The sequence below is a fragment of the Entelurus aequoreus genome, linkage group LG05, assembly GCF_033978785.1.
Source record: "Entelurus aequoreus isolate RoL-2023_Sb linkage group LG05, RoL_Eaeq_v1.1, whole genome shotgun sequence".
In the NCBI taxonomy this organism is placed as follows: domain Eukaryota; kingdom Metazoa; phylum Chordata; class Actinopteri; order Syngnathiformes; family Syngnathidae; genus Entelurus; species Entelurus aequoreus.
Window position 1 is genome coordinate 87994550 of NC_084735.1, and position 22028 is coordinate 88016577.

At 41.7% G+C, this 22028-nt stretch overlaps 2 protein-coding genes across 4 annotated transcripts in view; one reads left to right on the forward strand and one right to left on the reverse strand.

Annotated features, from left to right (window-relative positions):
* Positions 1–218: 218 nt before the first annotated feature.
* On the reverse strand, positions 219–5636 carry LOC133649914 (zinc finger protein 572-like). The gene is made up of 2 exons (XM_062046626.1): positions 5164–5636; positions 219–1167 (listed from the first exon to the last, which is right to left on the reverse strand). Exons 1-2 carry the CDS (start codon positions 5336–5338, stop codon positions 434–436), a joined length of 909 nt encoding a protein of 302 aa, XP_061902610.1. The 5' UTR covers positions 5339–5636; the 3' UTR covers positions 219–433.
* Positions 5637–7430: 1794 nt separating this feature from the next.
* The window catches only part of LOC133651244 (zinc finger protein OZF-like), a 42548-nt gene continuing 27950 nt past the window's right edge, over positions 7431–22028 (forward strand). For 2 of the 3 annotated variants that reach the window (XM_062049299.1, XM_062049300.1), the window contains exons 1-2: positions 7431–7840; positions 18010–18762. In XM_062049299.1, coding sequence (XP_061905283.1) covers positions 18060–18762 — 703 coding nt within the window. In that variant the 5' untranslated portion in view covers positions 7431–7840; positions 18010–18059. Of the gene's footprint in view, positions 7841–18009; positions 18763–18826; positions 20306–22028 lie in introns of those variants that run through there. The other variant, XM_062049301.1, reaches the window with a different exon arrangement.

A 22028-nucleotide genomic window follows, 5' to 3' on the forward strand; every position in this document is an offset into this window, starting at 1 on the left:
TAAGCAAAATCAGTTCATGCTTAAGCTTACACGTTTTCGTTCTAATGACATTTTTTATTTTTGAACAAATAATGCATGTACTTGACTGAAATAAAGCCATAATAATCTAATAATACGTGGTAGAATCATTATGACAAGATTGTTACACACATGCTAGAAGTGTTGATGCTGTAAGTTCAAGTTTTGACAGTTGATTTGGAACTTGTGTTCCTTACATGCTAGAAGTGTTGATGCTGTAAGTTCAAGTTTTGACAGTTGATTTGGAACTTGTGTTCCTTACATGCTAGAAGTGTTGATGCTGTTAGTTCAAGTTTTGACAGTTGATTTGGAACTTGTGTTCCTTACATGCTAGAAGTGTTGATGCTGTAAGTTCAAGTTTTGACAGTTGATTTGGAACTTGTGTTCCTTACACTGGTACTTATTGGAGAAGCTTTCAAACTTTCTCGCCTGTGTGTCTCCTCATGTGTCTTACAAGAGCTGATCGGTAACTAAAGCTTTTGTTGCAGTTTGGACAGGAAAATGGTTTTTCACCAGTGTGTTTTCGCATGTGTACTGTCAAATCAGCATTTTGCATATAACCTTTACCGCAGACTGAACAACTAAAGGGTCTTACACCAGTGTGTATACTTGTGTGAAATATCAAATGTGCCTTCCTGGTGAATCGTTTACTACAAATTAAGCACATGAATGGCTTCTCTCCAGTGTGTAGTCTTGTGTGTTTTTTCAAATTCTCTTTTAGAGAGAATCTTTTGCAACAAACCGAGCACATGAACGGTTTCTCTCCAGTGTGCGTTCTCATGTGTATTCTCAGATAACTGTGGTATTTAAAAGTTTTGTCACAGTGAGAACATTTAGAGCGAGTGTTGTCAGCGTGACGTGTTTGACCAGCTTCATCAGTGTCAGGAGAGTGCGACCTTGATAGTGGAGCTAACAACTTGTTTGTTGGTGGTCCTCCACAGTGGTCTCCATCAGCTTCTCTTGTCATGTGAGGCTCCTCCTCACTTTCACCTTTGACCTCCTCATCTTCACTCTTCACAGGGACACCAGTCACTGGGAACTCCTGACTGATGCTGTGTTCCTCCTCTTCCTCTTTGATGCGCAGGGTCTGTGGCTCCTCTTGCTCCGCCCACTCCTGCTGCTCAGGTAGAAGATGTTCTTCACAGACGTCTGCAGAACACAAGAAGAAGAACTGAGACTCAGTAGGATTGCAAGCAACATTTTTTACTGAAACACACGTTGCCGCAGTCTGAATATTTGTCTTCCTGGTACAAAATGCCGCAGCACAACTCTTAAACACACTTCTACGTTCTTTGCTTCAAGTCCATTTCAGAGTTGATTACAACTTTTCTTTTTAAATGCTCCATCATATTTGTGGTCAAGATCTACTTGAACTGGGTGATATGTCCATGTTATCATTACATGTTTATTTTGCGCTTGGTTTAAAAAACATTCGTATCAATACAATTATTCCACTTTTAATCCTGATCACCATTTTGGCAGCTACATTTAAATGGATATTAACATTTCAAAAAGCCAACCGCCAGACATGTGAGAGTGAATGAGTAGAAAAATAAACGCATTCTTACATCTCCTCCCACACGCATTTGAACAGTTCTCTCGGCACTCCCGCGCGGATGAAGGAACGCACGCCACACTTCCAAACAATGAAGACACGTTAAACTTCCTTTCTTTTCTGGAAAAATGGCCGCCACCGCCGCAAACAGCTAGAAAAGTGGGCGTGCCCAAAATACAGATGAGCGTAACATCAAGCGTGCAGCAAAATAACAGACGTCATAAGCTTTTATTTGTCCTGAAGATCCTGTCAGCAGGATCTTGAATGTGCTTTTATCCACTTGTTGAACGCACTCTGCAATGCTATATTGATTTTAATCAGCCCTTTGTTTTATAAGAGTTCATTATCTTTAAAGTTCCATTCTGAAATGAAAGCCAAATTGACATACTGTTTGAAATAACAAGTGCAAAGAATATGTTTTAACTGTGATTTTAATATTGATGTAAATAATAGTGATTGTAATTTGGGCGTTTAAGTTATTCTAGATGAGAAAAATCCAGCCTCTCATCTGGATATGAGGAGGATTTAGCCATCAATCCAAAAGTTGTTCATCTGTGACATTCAGTTTATACCCAAAAATGGAGACAAACACACACAACCCAAAACGGTGTCTGCAGGGAGACTTTTCCCTGTTAACCCTTTGTGTGCATCATGATTAATTCTTTATCTAAATCAGTCGTGATTGAAGTGAGAGCAGACATTGTACAGTAAGTGATTGTCTTATTATGTTCATGTTTAGCACTTAGCAATATTGCTGCATGATGCATAGTGTTTGCATCTGTTTAGCACACAGCTTCTAAAACTTGTAGATCATCCTCCTTATATTCAGGCTCAAAAATAGAAGGTTCTGGATCATAATTGTTCCCAAGGTAATCGTTGTTGTCTCTCACTAAGTCTGCTCGATTATCATTGTTGTTGATGGGGAAGGGTTAGGGTCCAGTCCATAGTGGATCTAACATAATAGTGTGAGAGTCCAGTCCATAGTGGATCTAACATAATAGTGTGAAAGTACAGTCCATAGTGGATCTAACATAATAGTGTGAAAGTACAGTCCATAGTGGATCTAACATAATAGTGTGAAAGTACAGTCCATAGTGGATCTAACATAATAGTGTGAAAGTACAGTCCATAGTGGATCTAACATAATAGTGTGAAAGTACAGTCCATAGTGGATCTAACATAATAGTGTGAAAGTACAGTCCATAGTGGATCTAACATAATAGTGTGAAAGTACAGTCCATAGTGGATCTAACATAATAGTGTGAAAGTACAGTCCATAGTGGATCTAACATAATAGTGTGAAAGTACAGTCCATAGTGGATCTAACATAATAGTGTGAAAGTACAGTCCATAGTGGATCTAACATAATAGTGTGAAAGTACAGTCCATAGTGGATCTAACATAATAGTGTGAAAGTACAGTCCATAGTGGATCTAACATAATAGTGTGAAAGTACAGTCCATAGTGGATCTAACATAATAGTGTGAAAGTACAGTCCATAGTGGATCTAACATAATAGTGTGAAAGTACAGTCCATAGTGGATCTAACATAATAATGTGAAAGTACAGTCCATAGTGGATCTAACATAATAGTGTGAGAGTCCAGTCCATAGTGGATCTAACATAATAGTGTGAAAGTACAGTCCTTACTTACTGCAGTCTCAGTACATCGCTATGTTATCCTTTGTTATATTGTCTTAAATAAACTGCTACAGACCAGCTAAGCTATTTTGCCCACGTCAGCTCGTACACGGCACACGATTGGCTGATGCTGCGTTCTATCCTGGGATCTGATTGGCTCTGCGAGCGTTGATGTGTAGGGCTTTTGTCACATGTGTGTTACAATGTGAATGCATGATGTTGTGCACCTTATAAGGTGATGTGTTGGGCTTTTGTCACATGTGTGTTACAATGTGAATGCATGATGTTGTGCACCTTATAAGGTGATGTGTTGGGCTTTTGTCACATGTGTGTTACAATGTGAATGCATGATGTTGTGCACCTTATAAGGTGATGTGTTGGGCTTTTGTCACATGTGTGTTACAATGTGAATGCATGATGTTGTGCACCTTATAAGGTGATGTGTTGGGCTTTTGTCACATGTGTGTTACAATGTGAATGCATGATGTTGTGCACCTTATAAGGTGATGTGTTGGGCTTTTGTCACATGTGTGTTACAATGTGAATGCATGATGTTGTGCACCTTATAAGGTGATGTGTTGGGCTTTTGTCACATGTGTGTTACAATGTGAATGCATGATGTTGTGCACCTTATAAGGTGATGTGTTGGGCTTTTGTCACATGTGTGTTACAATGTGAATGCATGATGTTGTGCACCTTATAAGGTGATGTGTTGGGCTTTTGTCACATGTGGGTTACAATGTGAATGCATGATGTTGTGCACCTTATAAGGTGATGTGTTGGGCTTTTGTCACATGTGTGTTACAATGTGAATGCATGATGTTGTGCACCTTATAAGGTGATGTGTTGGGCTTTTGTCACATGTGTGTTACAATGTGAATGCATGATGTTGTGCACCTTATAAGGTGATGTGTTGGGCTTTTGTCACATGTGGGTTACAATGTGAATGCATGATGTTGTGCACCTTATAAGGTGATGTGTTGGGCTTTTGTCACATGTGTGTTACAATGTGAATGCATGATGTTGTGCACCTTATAAGGTGATGTGTTGGGCTTTTGTCACATGTGTGTTACAATGTGAATGCATTATGTTGTGCACCTTATAAGGTGATGTGTTGGGCTTTTGTCACATGTGTGTTACAATGTGAATGCATGATGTTGTGCACCTTATAAGGTGATGTGTTGGGCTTTTGTCACATTTGTGTTACAATGTGAATGCATGATGTTGTGCACCTTATAAGGTGATGTGTTGGGCTTTTGTCACATGTGTGTTACAATGTGAATGCATGATGTTGTGCACCTTATAAGGTGATGTGTTGGGCTTTTGTCACATGTGTGTTACAATGTGAATGCATGATGTTGTGCACCTTATAAGGTGATGTGTTGGGCTTTTGTCACATGTGTGTTACAATGTGAATGCATGATGTTGTGCACCTTATAAGGTGATGTGTTGGGCTTTTGTCACATGTGTGTTACAATGTGAATGCATGATGTTGTGCACCTTATAAGGTGATGTGTTGGGCTTTTGTCACATGTGTGTTACAATGTGAATGCATGATGTTGTGCACCTTATAAGGTGATGTGTTGGGCTTTTGTCACATGTGTGTTACAATGTGAATGCATGATGTTGTGCACCTTATAAGGTGATGTGTTGGGCTTTTGTCACATGTGTGTTACAATGTGAATGCATGATGTTGTGTACCTTATAGGGTGATGTGTTGGGCTTTTGTCACATGTGTGTTACAATGTGAATGCATGATGTTGTGCACCTTTTAAGGCTCCTGGCGTCAAATGAAGAATGGAACCCTCGCAGGAACTCCTTAATGTGATGCTAAAGGAAGTACCTTCGTACTTTCACTTCTCCACCCAGTCAAGTTATTCCAACTCTTCTCTCATGTTAATGATGTAATACCAAGTTAGTCAACATGTGAGAGTAAGAAGTAAACAAACCTTTAAGTTGATGTTTCTTGAAAACAGCGTCCAGTAGTTGATGGTTCTCCTCTTTGGTACGAGAAAGTTCCGCCTCGTATTCTGCGATCGTTCTTTGGAACACTACAAATATTTCTTCAATAGCAGCATTTAGTCGCTGATTCACCAACACTCTCAACATTTGTAGTTGACACATGTTCACACACTTTAAAGTAGTCACAGCTAATCTCTGCTTGGCGATGTGTTGATGACTTTGTTAGCAGCTAACACGCTAAGCTAACTAGCAAGCTAAGCTAGCCTTCAGAGTTGACTGAGACGAGTCCAGTTTGTCCTCACAGCAAACATCAACAAGTGTGGTAGACGACTTGGCATAAATGAAAGATGAAGGCAGATTTAAAGACAAAGTGTGTCAACATGAGTTCTGCGGCCGACCAAAGGATTTTCTCATGCGGTTAAAGAAGGCCACGCCTTCTCTTCTTCTTCTTCTTCTTCTTCTTCTTTCCATTTCCGGCGGAATATGCATGCTTGGCGTGTGGCTGCCCTCCACAGGTCATTGGCAGTATTTCTTCTAGACTGTCAACCACTTTTATAAAAATACTTTTGCGGTTTCCTGATGTTTCTGTAATAAAGTGATGTAAGTTGTTTATTGCCATGTCTTGGTGAATGTTGGATATAGTTTTATACTGTTTTTGTACTGATTATTGTTTTTAAACTGTCTGTAAATGTTGCAATTTATAAATAAAGGTTTATAAAAAAATAAATACAATGACAGGTACACACATAGTACACACGTATTCCACGTTCACACATTTAATTACATCATTCTTGTAGTTTTGCATGTTTGATATTTTACCAGGAAATGTGTAATATATACATATCAATCAATCAATCAATCAATGTTTATTTATATAGCCCTCAGTGTCTCAAAGGGCTGCACAAGCCACAACGACGTCCTCGGTTCAGAGCCCACATAAGGGCACATATACATATGTACATCAATACGCATCAGAACATGTTGGATATACTGTAGTGGTCTGTGGTTACTTTTTGGTTGGCCAACGATTGACCTTGTATTGTGCAACCTGACAGCAAGTGAGTGAGTCTGAAGTACAAAGACCTCACCTGGTTAGTGACTCCAACACACAATATTACATCTTACAAACGTCAGTGACTTTATGATTGTTTATTCATTGTCTACATGTTTACTGTACATACAGCGTGTTTAACGCAAACTAAAAGCTGAATAAAATCACGAGCAGGGACAAAAAGGAAGCACAAAAGACACGACGTGTTAGTGTAGTAAAAAGCAAGTAAAAAGCAAGTAAAATAATAGTGTGTAAAGTAAAAAGCAAGCCAAACTGAGACTTGCTCCTTTTACTGTTGACAAATGACCCTTTTATGAATGACAAACATCACGTGGACCCCGACTTAAACAAGTTGAAAACGTATTTGGGTGTTACCATTTAGTGTCGGGAATATGTACTGTAATCTACTAGTACAACTTTCAATCAATCAAACATGACACTGCAGAAATACACAGGATGTTAACACCATGCACATGCAAAATAGTTCACTGACATTGATAGGAAACATAAAACATGGCTGTTGCCATCAAATATCAAGTGTTTAATACATTGTAGGAAATACAATAGAGAAAGGGAAATACTGGAAAGTAAGTTAGCGAAAGAGAAGATTAGGTTAGCAGTGGAAGATATTTGAGCATTGCACTCGGAACACATAGGTTATAAAGCATTATATACATATCTAAAAACCCTGGGTTAAATACAAGTATTTAAATCAGAACACATAGGTTATAAAGCATTATGTACATATCTAAAAACCCTGGGTTAAATACAAGTATTTAAATCAGAACAATAGGTTATAAAGCATTATATACATATCTAAAAACCCTGGGTTAAATACAAGTATTTAAATCAGAACACATAGGTTATAAAGCATTATATACATATCTAAAAATCCTGGGTTAAATAAAAGTATTTAAATCAGAACACATAGGGTATAAAGCATTATATACATATTTAAAAACCCTGGGTTAAATAAAAGTATTTAAATCAGAACACATAGGGTATAAAGCATTATATACATATTTAAAAACCCTGGGTTAAATAAAGGTATTTACACATAGGTTATAAAGCATTATATACATATTTAAAATATAGAGTAGGGATCCACCTCGTCCACACTCCATGTCAGTAGGTGGCGGTAATGCTTGCCATCCGCCATTAAACCAAAGAAGAAGAAGAAGAAGAAGAAGAAGAAGAAGAAGAAGAAGAAGAAGAAGAAGAAGAAGAAGAAGAAGAAGAAGAAAAAAGCAACATGGCGTTTGACGGAAAATTCCTAAACGTGTGCCTTATAGTTGTTTGTTTTTAATGATTGCAGACATGTACACATATATAATGTTTAGTACATTAATAATTCTTTGTATTCCTGATACATCAGTCTGCACACACGTATAGTCTTTAGTAGATGAATAATTGTTTGGTGCATTAGTCTGAGCGCTAGCTTAGCTTGCTAGTTAGCTTAGCTTGGTAGCTGCTAACAAAGACGCGGAAGTGATGAACACACCACTAAGTGATGAACACACCACTAAGTGATCAACACACCACTAAGTGATCAACACACCACTAAGTGATCAACACACCACTAAGTGCAGATGGAGACTAAGTACACATCAAATGTGAGTTTCAACTGTTGCGTTCTCATTGTGTGAGTGTTGTGTTGTCATTGTGTGCGTGTCAAATGTTGTGTTGTCATTGTAAAGTGTTGTGTTGTCATTGTGTGCGTGTCAAATGTTGTGTTATCATTGTAAAGTGTTGTCATTGTGTGCGTGTCAAATATTGTATTGTCATTGTGTGAGTGTTGTCATTGTAAAGTGTTGTGTTGTCATTGTGTGCGTGTCAAATGTTGTGTTGTCATTGTGTGAGTGCTGTCATTGTAAAGTGTTGTGTTGTCATTGTGTGCGTGTCAAATGTTGTGTTGTCATTGTAAAGTGTTGTGTTGTCATTGTGTGAGTGTCAACTGTTGTGTTATCATTGTAAAGTGTTGTGTTGTCATTGTGTGATTGTCAAGTGTTGTGTTGTCATTGTGTGAGTGTCAAGTGTTGTGTTGTCATTGTCAAGTGTTGTGTTGTCATTGTGTGAGTGTCAAGTGTTGTGTTGTCATTGTCAAGTGTTGTGTTGTCATTGTGTGCGTGTCAAATGTTGTATTGTCATTGTGTGAGTGTTGTCATTGTAAAGTGTTGTGTTGTCATTGTGTGCGTGTCAAATGTTGTGTTGTCATTGTGTGAGTGCTGTCATTGTAAAGTGTTGTGTTGTCATTGTGTGCGTGTCAAATGTTGTGTTGTCATTGTAAAGTGTTGTGTTGTCATTGTGTGAGTGTCAACTGTTGTGTTATCATTGTAAAGTGTTGTGTTGTCATTGTGTGATTGTCAAGTGTTGTGTTGTCATTGTGTGAGTGTCAAGTGTTGTGTTGTCATTGTCAAGTGTTGTGTTGTCATTGTGTGATTGTCAAGTGTTGTGTTGTCATTGTGTGAGTGTCAAGTGTTGTGTTGTCATTGTCAAGTGTTGTGTTGTCATTGTGTGAGTGTCAAGTGTTGTGTTGTCATTGTCAAGTGTTGTGTTGTCATTGTGTGATTGTCAAGTGTTGTGATTATTTAATTGTCAAGTGTTGTGATTGTCAAGTGTTGTGATCGTCAAGTGTTGTGTTGTCATTGTGTGATTGTCAAGTGTTGTGATTGTCAAGTGTTGTGATTATTTAATTGTCAAGTGTTTTGATTGTGTGATTGTCAAGTGTTGTCAAACCGCCCACGTAACGCAAACTAGTGCTAGTGAAATGACTGAATTGTGTGTTTTATCTTTAAAGGCCTACTGAAATGAAATGTTCTTATTTAAACGAGGATAGCAGATCTATTCTATGTGTCATACTTCATCATTCTATGTGTCATACTTCATCATTCTATGTGTCATACTTCATCATTCTATGTGTCATACTTCATCATTCTATGTGTCATACTTATCATTCTATGTGTCATACTTCATCATTCTATGTGTCATACTTCATCATTCTATGTGTCATACTTCATCATTCTATGTGTCATACTTCATCATTCTATGTGTCATACTTCATCATTCTATGTGTCATACTTCATCATTCTATGTGTCATACTTCATCATTCTATGTGTCATACTTCATCATTCTATGTGTCATACTTCATCATTCTATGTGTCATACTTCATCATTCTATGTGTCATACTTCATCATTCTATGTGTCATACTTCATCATTTAGGATATTGCCATATTTTTGCTGAAAGGATTTAGTAGAGAACATCGACGATAAAGTTTGCAACTTTTGGTGGCTGATAAAAAAGCCTTGCCTGTACCGGAAGTAGCGTGACGTCACACGTTGTGGAGCTCCTCACATCTGCACATTGTTTACAATCATGGCCACCAGCAGAAGTAGCGTGACGTCACAGGTTGTGGAGCTCCTCACATCTGCACATTGTTTACAATCATGGCCACCAGCAGCGAGAGAGATTCGGACCGAGAAAGCGACGATTACCCCATTAATTTGAGCGAGGATGAAAGATTCGTGGATGAGGAAAGTGAGAGTGAAAGATTAGAGGGCAGTGGAAGCGATTCAGATAGGGAAGATGCTGTGAGAGTGACCTGATATTCAGCTGGGAATGACTACAAGAGTAAATAAACACAAGACATATATATACTCTATTAGCCACAACACAACCAGGCTTATATTTAATATGACACATAACAAACACCTCCCCCCTCTCGTCCATATAACACACCAATACAACTCCAACACCCGCACAACACACTCAATCCCACAGCCCAAAGTACCGTTCACTTCCCCAAAGTTCATACAGCACATATATTTCCGCAAAGTTACGTATGTGACATGCACATAGCGGCACGCACATACGTGACATGCACATAGCGGCACGCACATACGTGACATGCACATAGCGGCACGCACATATGTGACATGCACATAGCGGCACGCACATACGTGACATGCACATAGCGGCACGCACATACGTGACATGCACATAGCGGCACGCACATATGTGACATGCACATAGCGGCACGCACATACGTGACATGCACATAGCGGCACGCACATAAGTGACATGCACATAGCGGCACGCACATACGTGACATGCACATAGCGGCACGCACATACGTGACATGCACATAGCGGCACGCACATACGTGACATGCACATAGCGGCACGCACATACGTGACATGCACATAGCGGCACGCACATACGTGACATGCACATAGCGGCACGCACATACGTGACATGCACATAGCGGCACGCACATACGTGACATGCACATAGCGGCACGCACATACGTGACATGCACATAGCGGCACGCACATACGTGACATGCACATAGCGGCACGCACATACGTGACATGCACATAGCGGCACGCACATACGTGACATGCACATAGCGGCACGCACATACGTGACATGCACATAGCGGCACGCACATACGTGACATGCACATAGCGGCACGCACATACGTGACATGCACATAGCGGCACGCACATACGTGACATGCACATAGCGGCACGCACATACGTGACATGCACATAGCGGCACGCACATACGTGACATGCACATAGCGGCACGCACATACGTGACATGCACATAGCGGCACGCACATACGTGACATGCACATAGCGGCACGCACATACGTGACATGCACATAGCGGCACGCACATACGTGACATGCACATAGCGGCACGCACATACGTGACATGCACATAGCGGCACGCACATACGTGACATGCACATAGCGGCACGCACATACGTGACATGCACATAGCGGCACGCACAGACGGGCAAGCCATCAAATGTTTGGAAGCCGCAGCTGCGTTCTCACGGTAGCGCGTCTGCTATCCAAGTCAAAGTCCTCCTGGTTGTGTTGCTGCAGCCGCCCGCTAATACACCGCTTCCCACCTACAGCTTTCTTCTTTGCAGTCTTCATTGTTCATTAAACAAATTGCAACAGATTCACCAACACAGATGTCCACAATACTGTGGAATTTTGCCATGAAAACAGACGACTTAATAGCTGGCCACAATGCTGTCCCAATATGTCCGCACAATCCGTGACGTCACGCACAAACGTCATCATACCGAGCAGAATATTTTGCGGGAAATGTAAAATGTCACTTTACTAATCTAACCCGGCCGTATTGGCATGTGTTGCAATGTTAAGATTTCATAATTTTCATCATAAACTATCAGATGTCATCATTGATATATAAACTATCAGACTGCGTGGTCGCTAGTAGTGGCTTTCAGTAGGCCTTTAACCAGGTGTCTTTTACCTGCTACTTGTATTATCTGTGGACTTGTATTGTTTTACCTGCTACTTGTATTATCTGTGGACTTGTATTGTTTTACCTGCTACTTGTATTATCTGTGGACTTGTATTGTTTTACCTGCTACTTGTATTATCTGTGGACTTGTATTGTTTTACCTGCTACTTGTATTATCTGTGTACTTGTATTGTTTTACCTGCTGCTTGTATTATCTGTGGACTTGTATTGTTTTACCTGCTACTTGTATTATCTGTGGACTTGTATTGTTTTACCTGCTACTTGTATTATCTGTGGACTTGTATTGTTTTACCTGCTACTTGTATTATCTGTGTACTTGTATTGTTTTACCTGCTACTTGTATTATCTGTGGACTTGTATTGTTTTACCTGCTACTTGTATTATCTGTGTACTTGTATTGTTTTACCTGCTACTTGTATTATCTGTGGACTTGTATTGTTTTACCTGCTACTTGTATTATCTGTGGACTTGTATTGTTTTACCTGCTACTTGTATTATCTGTGGACTTGTATTGTTTTACCTGCTACTTGTATTATCTGTGGACTTGTATTGTTTTACCTGCTACTTGTGTTATCTGTGGACTTGTATTGTTTTACCTGCTACTTGTATTATCTGTGGACTTGTATTGTTTTACCTGCTACTTGTATTATCTGTGTACTTGTATTGTTTTACCTGCTACTTGTATTATCTGTGGACTTGTATTGTTTTACCTGCTACTTGTATTATCTGTGGACTTGTATTGTTTTACCTGCTACTTGTGTTATCTGTGGACTTGTATTGTTTTACCTGCTACTTGTGTTATCTGTGGACTTGTATTGTTTTACCTGCTACTTGTATTATCTGTGGACTTGTATTGTTTTACCTGCTACTTGTATTATCTGTGGACTTGTATTGTTTTACCTGCTACTTGTATTATCTGTGGACTTGTATTGTTTTACCTGCTACTTGTGTTATCTGTGGACTTGTATTGTTTTACCTGCTACTTGTGTTATCTGTGGACTTGTATTGTTTTACCTGCTACTTGTATTATCTGTGGACTTGTATTGTTTTACCTGCTACTTGTATTATCTGTGGACTTGTATTGTTTTACCTGCTGCTTGTATTATCTGTGGACTTGTATTGTTTTACCTGCTGCTTGTATTATCTGTGGACTTGTATTGTTTTACCTGCTACTTGTGTTATCTGTGGACTTGTATTGTTTTACCTGCTACTTGTATTATCTGTGGACTTGTATTGTTTTACCTGCTACTTGTATTATCTGTGTACTTGTATTGTTTTACCTGCTACTTGTATTATCTGTGGACTTGTATTGTTTTACCTGCTACTTGTATTATCTGTGGACTTGTATTGTTTTACCTGCTACTTGTGTTATCTGTGGACTTGTATTGTTTTACCTGCTACTTGTATTATCTGTGGACTTGTATTGTTTTACCTGCTACTTGTGTTATCTGTGGACTTGTATTGTTTTACCTGCTACTTGTGTTATCTGTGGACTTGTATTGTTTTACTAATCATTGCATTCATCTTAAAGCACACACCAAGAGTGGCAAGCATCATGTCAATCAAGTTGTTTATTCTATGATCCTAGCATAGGGCAGACTAAATATCAGCTGATCGTAGCATAGGGCAGACTAAATATCAGCTGATCCTAGCATAGGGCAGACTAAATATCAGCTGATCCTAGCATAGGGCAGACTATATATCAGCTGATCCTAGCATAGGGCAGACTATATATCAGCTTATCCTAGCATAGGGCAGACTAAATATCAGCTGATCCTAGCATAGGGCAGACTATATATCAGCTGATCCTAGCATAGGGCAGACTATATATCAGCTGATCCTAGCATAGGGCAGACTATATATCAGCTGATCCTAGCATAGGGCAGACTAAATATCAGCTGATCCTAGCATAGGGCAGACTATATATCAGCTGATCCTAGCATAGGGCAGACTATATATCAGCTGATCCTAGCATAGGGCAGACTAAATATCAGCTGATCCTAGCATAGGGCAGACTGTATATCAGCTGATCCTAGCATAGGGCAGACTAAATATCAGCTGATCCTAGCATAGGGCAGACTAAATATCAGCTGATCCTAGCATAGGGCAGATTATATATCATCTGATCCTAGCATAGGGCAGACTAAATATCAGCTGATCCTAGCATAGGGCAGACTATATATCAGCTGATCCTAGCATAGGGCAGACTATATATCAGCTGATCCTAGCATAGGGCAGACTAAATATCAGCTGATCCTAGCATAGGGCAGACTATATATCAGATGATCCTAGCATAGGGCAGACTATATATCAGCTGATCCTAGCATAGGGCAGACTAAATATCAGCTGATCCTAGCATAGGGCAGACTATATAGCAGCTGATCCTAGCATAGGGCAGACTATATATCAGATGATCCTAGCATAGGGCAGACTATATATCAGCTGATCCTAGCATAGGGCAGACTAAATATCAGCTGATCCTAGCATAGGGCAGACTATATAGCAGCTGATCCTAGCATAGGGCAGACTATATATCAGCTGATCCTAGCATAGGGCAGACTATATATCATCTGATCCTAGCATAGGGCAGACTATATATCATCTGATCCTAGCATAGGGCAGACTATATATCAGCTGATCCTAGCATAGGGCAGACTATATATCATCTGATGCTAGCATAGGGCAGACTATATATCATCTGATCCTAGCATAGGGCAGACTAAATATCAGCTGATCCTAGCATAGGGCAGACTATATATCATCTGATCCTAGCATAGGGCAGACTATATATCATCTGATCCTAGCATAGGGCAGACTATATATCATCTGATCCTAGCATAGGGCAGACTATATATCATCTGATGCTAGCATAGGGCAGACTATATATCATCTGATCCTAGCATAGGGCAGACTAAATATCAGCTGATCCTAGCATAGGGCAGACTATATATCATCTGATCCTAGCATAGGGCAGACTATATATCATCTGATCCTAGCATAGGGCAGACTATATATCACCTGATCCTAGCATAGGGCAGACTATATATCATCTGATCCTAGCATAGGGCAGACTATATATCATCTGATCCTAGCATAGGGCAGACTATATATCATCTGATCCTAGCATAGGGCAGACTATATATCAGATGATCCTAGCATAGGGCAGACTATATATCAGCTGATCCTAGCATAGGGCAGACTAAATATCAGCTGATCCTAGCATAGGGCAGACTATATATAATCTGATCCTAGCATAGGGCAGACTATATATCAGCTGATCCTAGCATAGGGCAGACTATATATCATCTGATCCTAGCATAGGGCAGACTATATATCATCTGATCCTAGCATAGGGCAGACTATATATCATCTGATCCTAGCATAGGGCAGACTATATATCATCTGATCCTAGCATAGGGCAGACTAAATATCCTAAAGTCTTCTTTGAGTTGAATGCCTTCATTTAGATTAGAATCTTGTCAAATTGTCCAGTGAGTGCAATAAGAAGCAGATGTTTTTAATTTCCCCTCAGGGGTTAATGAAGTACTCCTGATTCTGATGTTGAAGATTTTGTTGTTGTAATTAAGACAAAAATATATATAATATATATTTGTGTTTGTTTTTGAAGTATTGAAATACACGGTCCAAGTTCCGTATACAACTCTAGTCTGTTGCTGCTAAATAAATGTTTGTCCTTCAACTTCTGAACTGAACACGAGAGCCGGTGTGGTGTCATTCCAGGGTCCAATTTGGCCCCCGGGCCGCCAGTTATATAGCCCTGCTGTAAACACTAGGGTTGTGGGATACGGACAATATAAGATATCATTGATATCAATCCAAGCAACAATAAAGCTTGTAATGCTGTCGTGATAATAAATGTTTGATGCATTCTGGCTGTGTCCGCAAATCTGATGGCGACAAACGTGTCCTCAACGCACTGTAGCATTCTAGCTAGCAAGCTAACGTCTCTTCACAGTGCTAAGCCACTTCTACGTCAGCAATCCTCGTCTCCATGGCGACACATGATCCATGTTTCCTACAAGGAGGATATGCTAGCCGTTAACCGGAAGCTAGAGCTTTTGAATGTAAACAAAGGAAAGCAAATAATGTAAGTATTGATTTGATATTGTTACGTGATTTTGAGATTAGGACTGGCGAATATGGACCAAAACTGATATCTTAGCATGTTTAGGCCGCATCGCAACATACAATATATATCGCTATTTTAAAAGTGTTTAGTTTTAACTCAACACCACAATCTTGTTTCTACCAGTGCTCTGAAATCTACTTGTAAAATGTAATTGATTATAGTTACTACAAAAAATGTCAGTACTAATAATATAATAATGCCATTCATAACTCGGGAAAGTCATTCATGCGTTACTTAAATGTTTTCTTTAATTATGTGTCATATGCAATTGAGAGAAGTTTGTGTGTGTGTGTGTGCCTTTAAAAGGCGGTGCCTAGTGACAAGTGGCAAGGCTTTTAGCTGAGTGCAACTGAATTTCTTAGCGTTAGCATTGACAGGCTTTTTAATCTTTTCACTGGCTTGTGTGATGAATAAAGAGGAGGGTTAGCGACGGTGCGGGCAATGCGGGGGTTGGTGTTGGCAATGTGCGGTAGCGACGGTGCGGGCAATGCGGGGGTTGGTGTTGGCAATGCGCGGTAGCGACGGTGCGGGCAATGCGGGGGTTGGTGTTGGCAATGTGCGGTAGCGACGGTGCGGGCAATGCGGGGGTTGGTGTTGGCAATGCGCGGTAGCGACGGTGCGGGCAATGCGGGGGTTGGTGTTGGCAATGCGCGGTAGCGACGGTGCGGGCAATGCGGGGGTTGGTGTTGGCAATGTGCGGTAGCGACGGTGCGGGCAATGCGGGGGTTGGTGTTGGCAATGCGCGGTAGCGACGGTGCGGGCAATGCGGGGGTTGGTGTTGGCAATGCACGGTAGCGACGGTGCGGGCAATGCGGGGGTTGGTGTTGGCAATGCGCGGTAGCGACGGTGCGGGCAATGCGGGGGTTGGTGTTGGCAATGTGCGGTAGCGACGGTGCGGGCAATGCGGGGGTTGGTGTTGGCAATGTGCGGTAGCGACGGTGCGGGCAATGCGGGGGTTGGTGTTGGCAATGCGCGGTAGCGACGGTGCGGGCAATGCGGGGGTTGGTGTTGGCAATGTGCGGTAGCGACGGTGCGGGCAATGCGGGGGTTGGTGTTGGCAATGCGCGGTAGCGACGGTGCGGGCAATGCGGGGGTTGGTGTTGGCAATGCGCGGTAGCGACGGTGCGGGCAATGCGGGGGTTGGTGTTGGCAATGCACGGTACCGACGGTGCGGGCAATGCGGGGGTTGGTGTTGGCAATGCGCGGTAGCGACGGTGCGGGCAATGCGGGGGTTGGTGTTGGCAATGTGCGGTAGCGACGGTGCGGGCAATGCGGGGGTTGGTGTTGGCAATGCGGGGGTTGGTGTTGGCAATGTGCGGTAGTGACGGTGCGGGCAATGCGGGGGTTGGTGTTGGCAATGTGCGGTAGCGACGGTGCGGGCAATGCGGGGGTTGGTGTTGGCAATGTGCGGTAGCGACTGCCAACACGCGCCAGTCCCTTCCCTTTTTCAGCTAAGGTGCCGGATGTGCCCCCAGGCAGCCGGAACAAAAATACCAGTATGGCGGTATTGTCTCAAATAGATATCTTTGTCTAAAATATACCTGTATTAACTGTAATACCGGTATACCGGTATGGCGTAGTGGGTAGAGCAACCGTGCCAGAAACCTGAGGGTTGCAGGTTCGCTCCCCGCCTCTTACCATCCAAAATCGCTGCCGTTGTGTCCTTGGGCAGGACACTTCACCCTTGCCCCCGGTGCCGCTCACACCGGAGAATGAATGATGAATGAATGAGTTGTAAATATGAATGATGGGTTCTCACTTCTCTGTGAAGCGCTTTGAGTGTCTAGAAAAGCGCTATATAAATCTAATCCATTATTATTATTATTATTATACCGCACAGCCCTAATTGAGATACACAAATCAGTGTTGGTATGACCACTACTACTTGGTACTGGATTTAACCCAAATATTTAGTATCAGCCAAAACTAATGTCAAGTGTTCAAACAACCAAAGAATAAATGCTTATTTTTATTTTGACAGAAGTGTTGATAAAAACATGTTACAACAGAAAGTAAACAGACTAACAGTAAATTAGCAAGTACATGAATCATAGTTTTGAGAAAATACAACTGGAATATTTTATGCATATGTCAGCAACTAAATTACAAGCCTTTGTGAAATGCTTTTATTATCAATACTATAATCAATCCCAATATAGATTTTAGGCTGTATTGCCCATCCCCAGTAAAAAGTCCTCCTCCTGTCGTTTTTCCCCATGTTGGTCCTCCTGAAGAGATGTTCTTTAGCACATGTAAACCTAGTGAGTGCCTCATGTGACTGAGCAACGCTAGACGTTTGTAACGTGGTCTTCTTGTGTTTTGTAGGGGTCTGTGACCAACATCTTCTTCCTGAACAACACAAGTGGCGCTTCAGGATGGCGCAGGAGGAGCCACAGCCCTCCCACATTAAGGAGGAAGATGAGGCCCCTCACGTTAAAAAGGAAGAGGAGGACCCATTGACCCCTCACATTAAAGAGGAAGAGGAGGAACACAGCATCAGTCAGGAGTTCCCAGTGACTGGTGTTCCTGTGAAGAGTGAAGATGAGGAGGTCAAAGGTGAAAGTGAGGAGGAGCCTCACATGACAAGAGAAGATGATGGAGACCACTGTGGAAGACCACCAGCAGACAAGTTCTTATCAAGGTCACACTCTCCTGACTCTGATGATGGAGACCACTGTGGAAGACCACCAGCAGACAAGTTCTTATCAAGGTCACACTCTGATGATGGAGACCACTGTGGAAGACCACCATCAGACAAGTTGTTAGCTCCACTATCAAGGTCACACTCTCCTGACTCTGATGATGGAGACCACTGTGGAAGACCACCAGCAGACAAGTTGTTAGCTCCACTATCAAGGTCACACTCTCCTGACTCTGATGATGGAGACCACTGTGGAAGACCACCAGCAGACAAGTTGTTAGCTCCACTATCAAGGTCACACTCTCCTGACTCTGATGATGGAGACCACTGTGGAAGACCACCATCAGACAAGTTCTTATCAAGGTCACACTCTGATGATGGAGACCACTGTGGAGGACCACCAGCAGACAAGTTGTTAGCTCCACTATCAAGGTCACACTCTCCTGACTCTGATGATGGAGACCACTGTGGAAGACCACCATCAGACAAGTTCTTATCAAGGTCACACTCTGATGATGGAGACCACTGTGGAAGACCACCATCAGACAAGTTCTTATCAAGGTCACACTCTGATGATGGAGACCACTGTGGAAGACCACCAGCAGACAAGTTGTTAGCTCCACTATCAGATAGTGAGGACACAACGTCACACTCTGATGATGAAGACTCTAAAGATGGCCAGACACGCTTTAAATGTTGTCACTGTGACAAAACGTTCAAATACCGTCGTAGTGTGAAAAGACACATGAAAATACACACTGGAGAGAAAACCTTTTCCTGTTCAATCTGTGGCAAAGATTTTAGTGAAAGGAAAGATTTGAAAACACACCAGAGCGTACACGCTGGAGATAAACCTTTTTTGTGTTCAGAATGTGGTAAAGGTTTTGCACGAAAAACTATGTTGAAAGAACACATGAGAACACACACTGCAGAAAAGAAATGTTCTTGTTCAGTGTGTGGTAAAGATTTCCTACAAGGCCGGTATTTAAAAGTACACATGAGGACACACGCTGAAGAAAAACCTTTTAGGTGTTCCATCTGCGGGAGAGGTTGTACACATAGCCACAACTTGAAAGTGCACATGCGAACACACACCGGGGAAACCCCTTTCACCTGTTCGGTCTGTGGGAAAAGTTGTGCGCATAGTCACAATTTGAAACTACACATGAGAACGCACACTGGGGAAAAACCCTATTCCTGCTCAAGCTGCAACAAACGCTTTTGTGTACAAAGGAACCTTGTAGTCCACATGAGGACACACACAGGCGAGCAAGTGTTTAGTTGCAGTGCGTGTGAGGAAAGGTTCTCGTACAAGTACCAGCTCAGCAAACACCAATGTCCTGGTCAGAACAGTAGCAGGGTGGAGTGGCTCAGATGGTAGAGCAGCCATGAAAACAACCCGAGGGTTGGTTCGTATCCGGCTTCCGAAATCCGAGTCGTGTCCTTTGTGTCCTTTTTCCCAGCACATTTAATTTGATGTGTGACTTTATCAATCATTTGTTGGGTCTTGAATTAATCACCTCTTATATTGTTTTATATGTATGTCCTCAGACCTTTATGCAATATATAGATAAGGGAAGACTGCAGAATTCTATGGAAGGTTATGAAGAATTTGAAAGAATCTACATGACAGTTATTGTGTTTTTCCTTTCTTAAAATCCCCAAAACAATATCAGTTTCAGAAAAGATCGGCAGGTTGGGGAACAGCCAATAATGTACATCATCCCACAGACAAATAAATGTCCCTTTGATTCCATCCATCCATCCATTTTCTACCGCTTGTCCTTTTTTCAGGTTGCGGGGAGTGCTGGAGCCTATCTCAGCTGCATTCGGGCGGAAGGCGGGGTACACCCTGGACAAGTCACTACCTCATCACAGGGCCAACACAGACAGACAACATTAACACTCACATTCACACACTAGGGACAATTTAGTGTTGTCAATCAAACTATCCCCTTTGGAGGTGGGAGGGGCCTATCCCCAGGTGCATGTCTTTGGAGGTGGGAGGGGCCTATCCCATGGTGCATGTCTTTGGAGGTGGGAGGGGCCTATCCCCAGGTGCCTGTCTTTGGAGGTGGGAGGGGCCTATCCCCAGGTGCATGTCTTTGGAGATGGGAGGGGCCTATCCCCAGGTGCCTGTCTTTGGAGGTGGGAGGGGCCTATCCCCAGGTGCATGTCTTTGGAGGTGGGAGGGGCCTATCCCCAGGTGCCTGTCTTTGGAGGTGGGAGGGGCCTATCCCCAGGTGCCTGTCTTTGGAGGTGGGAGGGGCCTATCCCCAGGTGCATGTCTTTGGAGGTGGGAGGGGCCTATCCCCAGGTGCATGTCTTTGGAGGTGGGAGGAAGCCGGAGCGCCCGGAGGGAAGCCACGCAGTCACGGGGAGAACATGCAAACTCCACACAGAAAGATCCCGAGCCCGGGAGTGAACTCAGGACTACTAAGGACCTTCGTATTGTGAGGCACATGCACTAACCCCTGCGCCACCGTGCTGCTCCCTTTGATTCCATGTCTCAGAAAGAACTAGTGTTGTCTTCAATCGCAAAACCACATTCAATTATTTGGAATTGTTTTGATCTCTAAGGAAAAGAGACCTTAGTAAAGACTTGTCTAATTTTAGAGTTTGATATCTGTAATATTGTGTCCACCCACCAAAGAAAAGCCCATAAAGTTCTATAGTCAGCCTTCTAAAAAAAGATGAGAATACTTTATAGGGTTGGCTTTATAATGTTTTGAAAGTCTTTTTAGTCAAGCATGGCTGCACAGTGGCAGTGTGGAATATAGTCTAGCAGCCAAAATACCACATTTAGCCCAAGGAGGACCACAACATAATGAAAAAGAAAGGGGTATAAATAGAATCTGTTAATAAAAACAAAGATATAGATTATAATAAAAAAAGAGAGTAGTGTGTTTAAAGTGTTGGCCAAATACAGTGTAGTCTGAATATTGTATTATTGTTAATCACTCAAAAAGCTACAATTAATTAGCGTTGTATTGGGGGGGAAAGGTTTATGATAAGTCTAAGGGACCACATAGCCTAGGGGCCCTCCATGACAAAATGGTATTTAGCTTGATCTCCAATAAATAGAATCACGTCTGCTAATTTGACATGAAGAAAGTGGTGTATGTCCACTTACTGGTCATTTGTTTATGTTGTCTTGAACTAAAATGTTTTTTTTTTTTGTAAGCAGGCCACAATTGACTTACTAATTCTTTCTGAGGGTTTGTCAAGATTTCATGAAGAAAAAACCCTTGGAACTCTGATTGAATCGGAATAAAGATTCAACACTTTCAGTTACAGTTTTGTTTCAATTAATATTCCTATTTTTGTATTTCCCTTTACTGTGGTTTTCTTGCTCAGCTCGTTCCTCCTCATTCATTTGACATGATAGTCCCAAGATTTGATACAGTTTTAGCCTAAACTTCTTGTGAAGACATGGACTTGTATGATTCATCGTTGATTCATAAAACTACGACTAACAGTGATGATTGATCACAGTCATGATTTATATTAAGGATGAATAATATGTCACTGATGAACTATTATCAAAACATTTTATTAAACTTTATTTATTTCACAGTGTTGCCAACATGACGAGAAAACAACTACTCCACGGACCTTTTAGTAACTGGTCAAGACCACAGGCAGATTTCATGGACCGCACTGACCAGACCAGCACCATGAATTGATTAATGTCGACCCCGAC

Coding starts and splice junctions, on each gene's coding strand:
- LOC133649914 (XM_062046626.1), bottom strand. CDS start 5,338: ATGTGTCAACTACAAATGTTGAGAGTGTTGGTGAATCAGCGACTAAAT. Junction 1,168..5,163: donor CAAGAAACATCAACTTAAAG/GTTTGTTTACTT, acceptor TGTGTTCTGCAG/ACGTCTGTGAAGAACATCTT.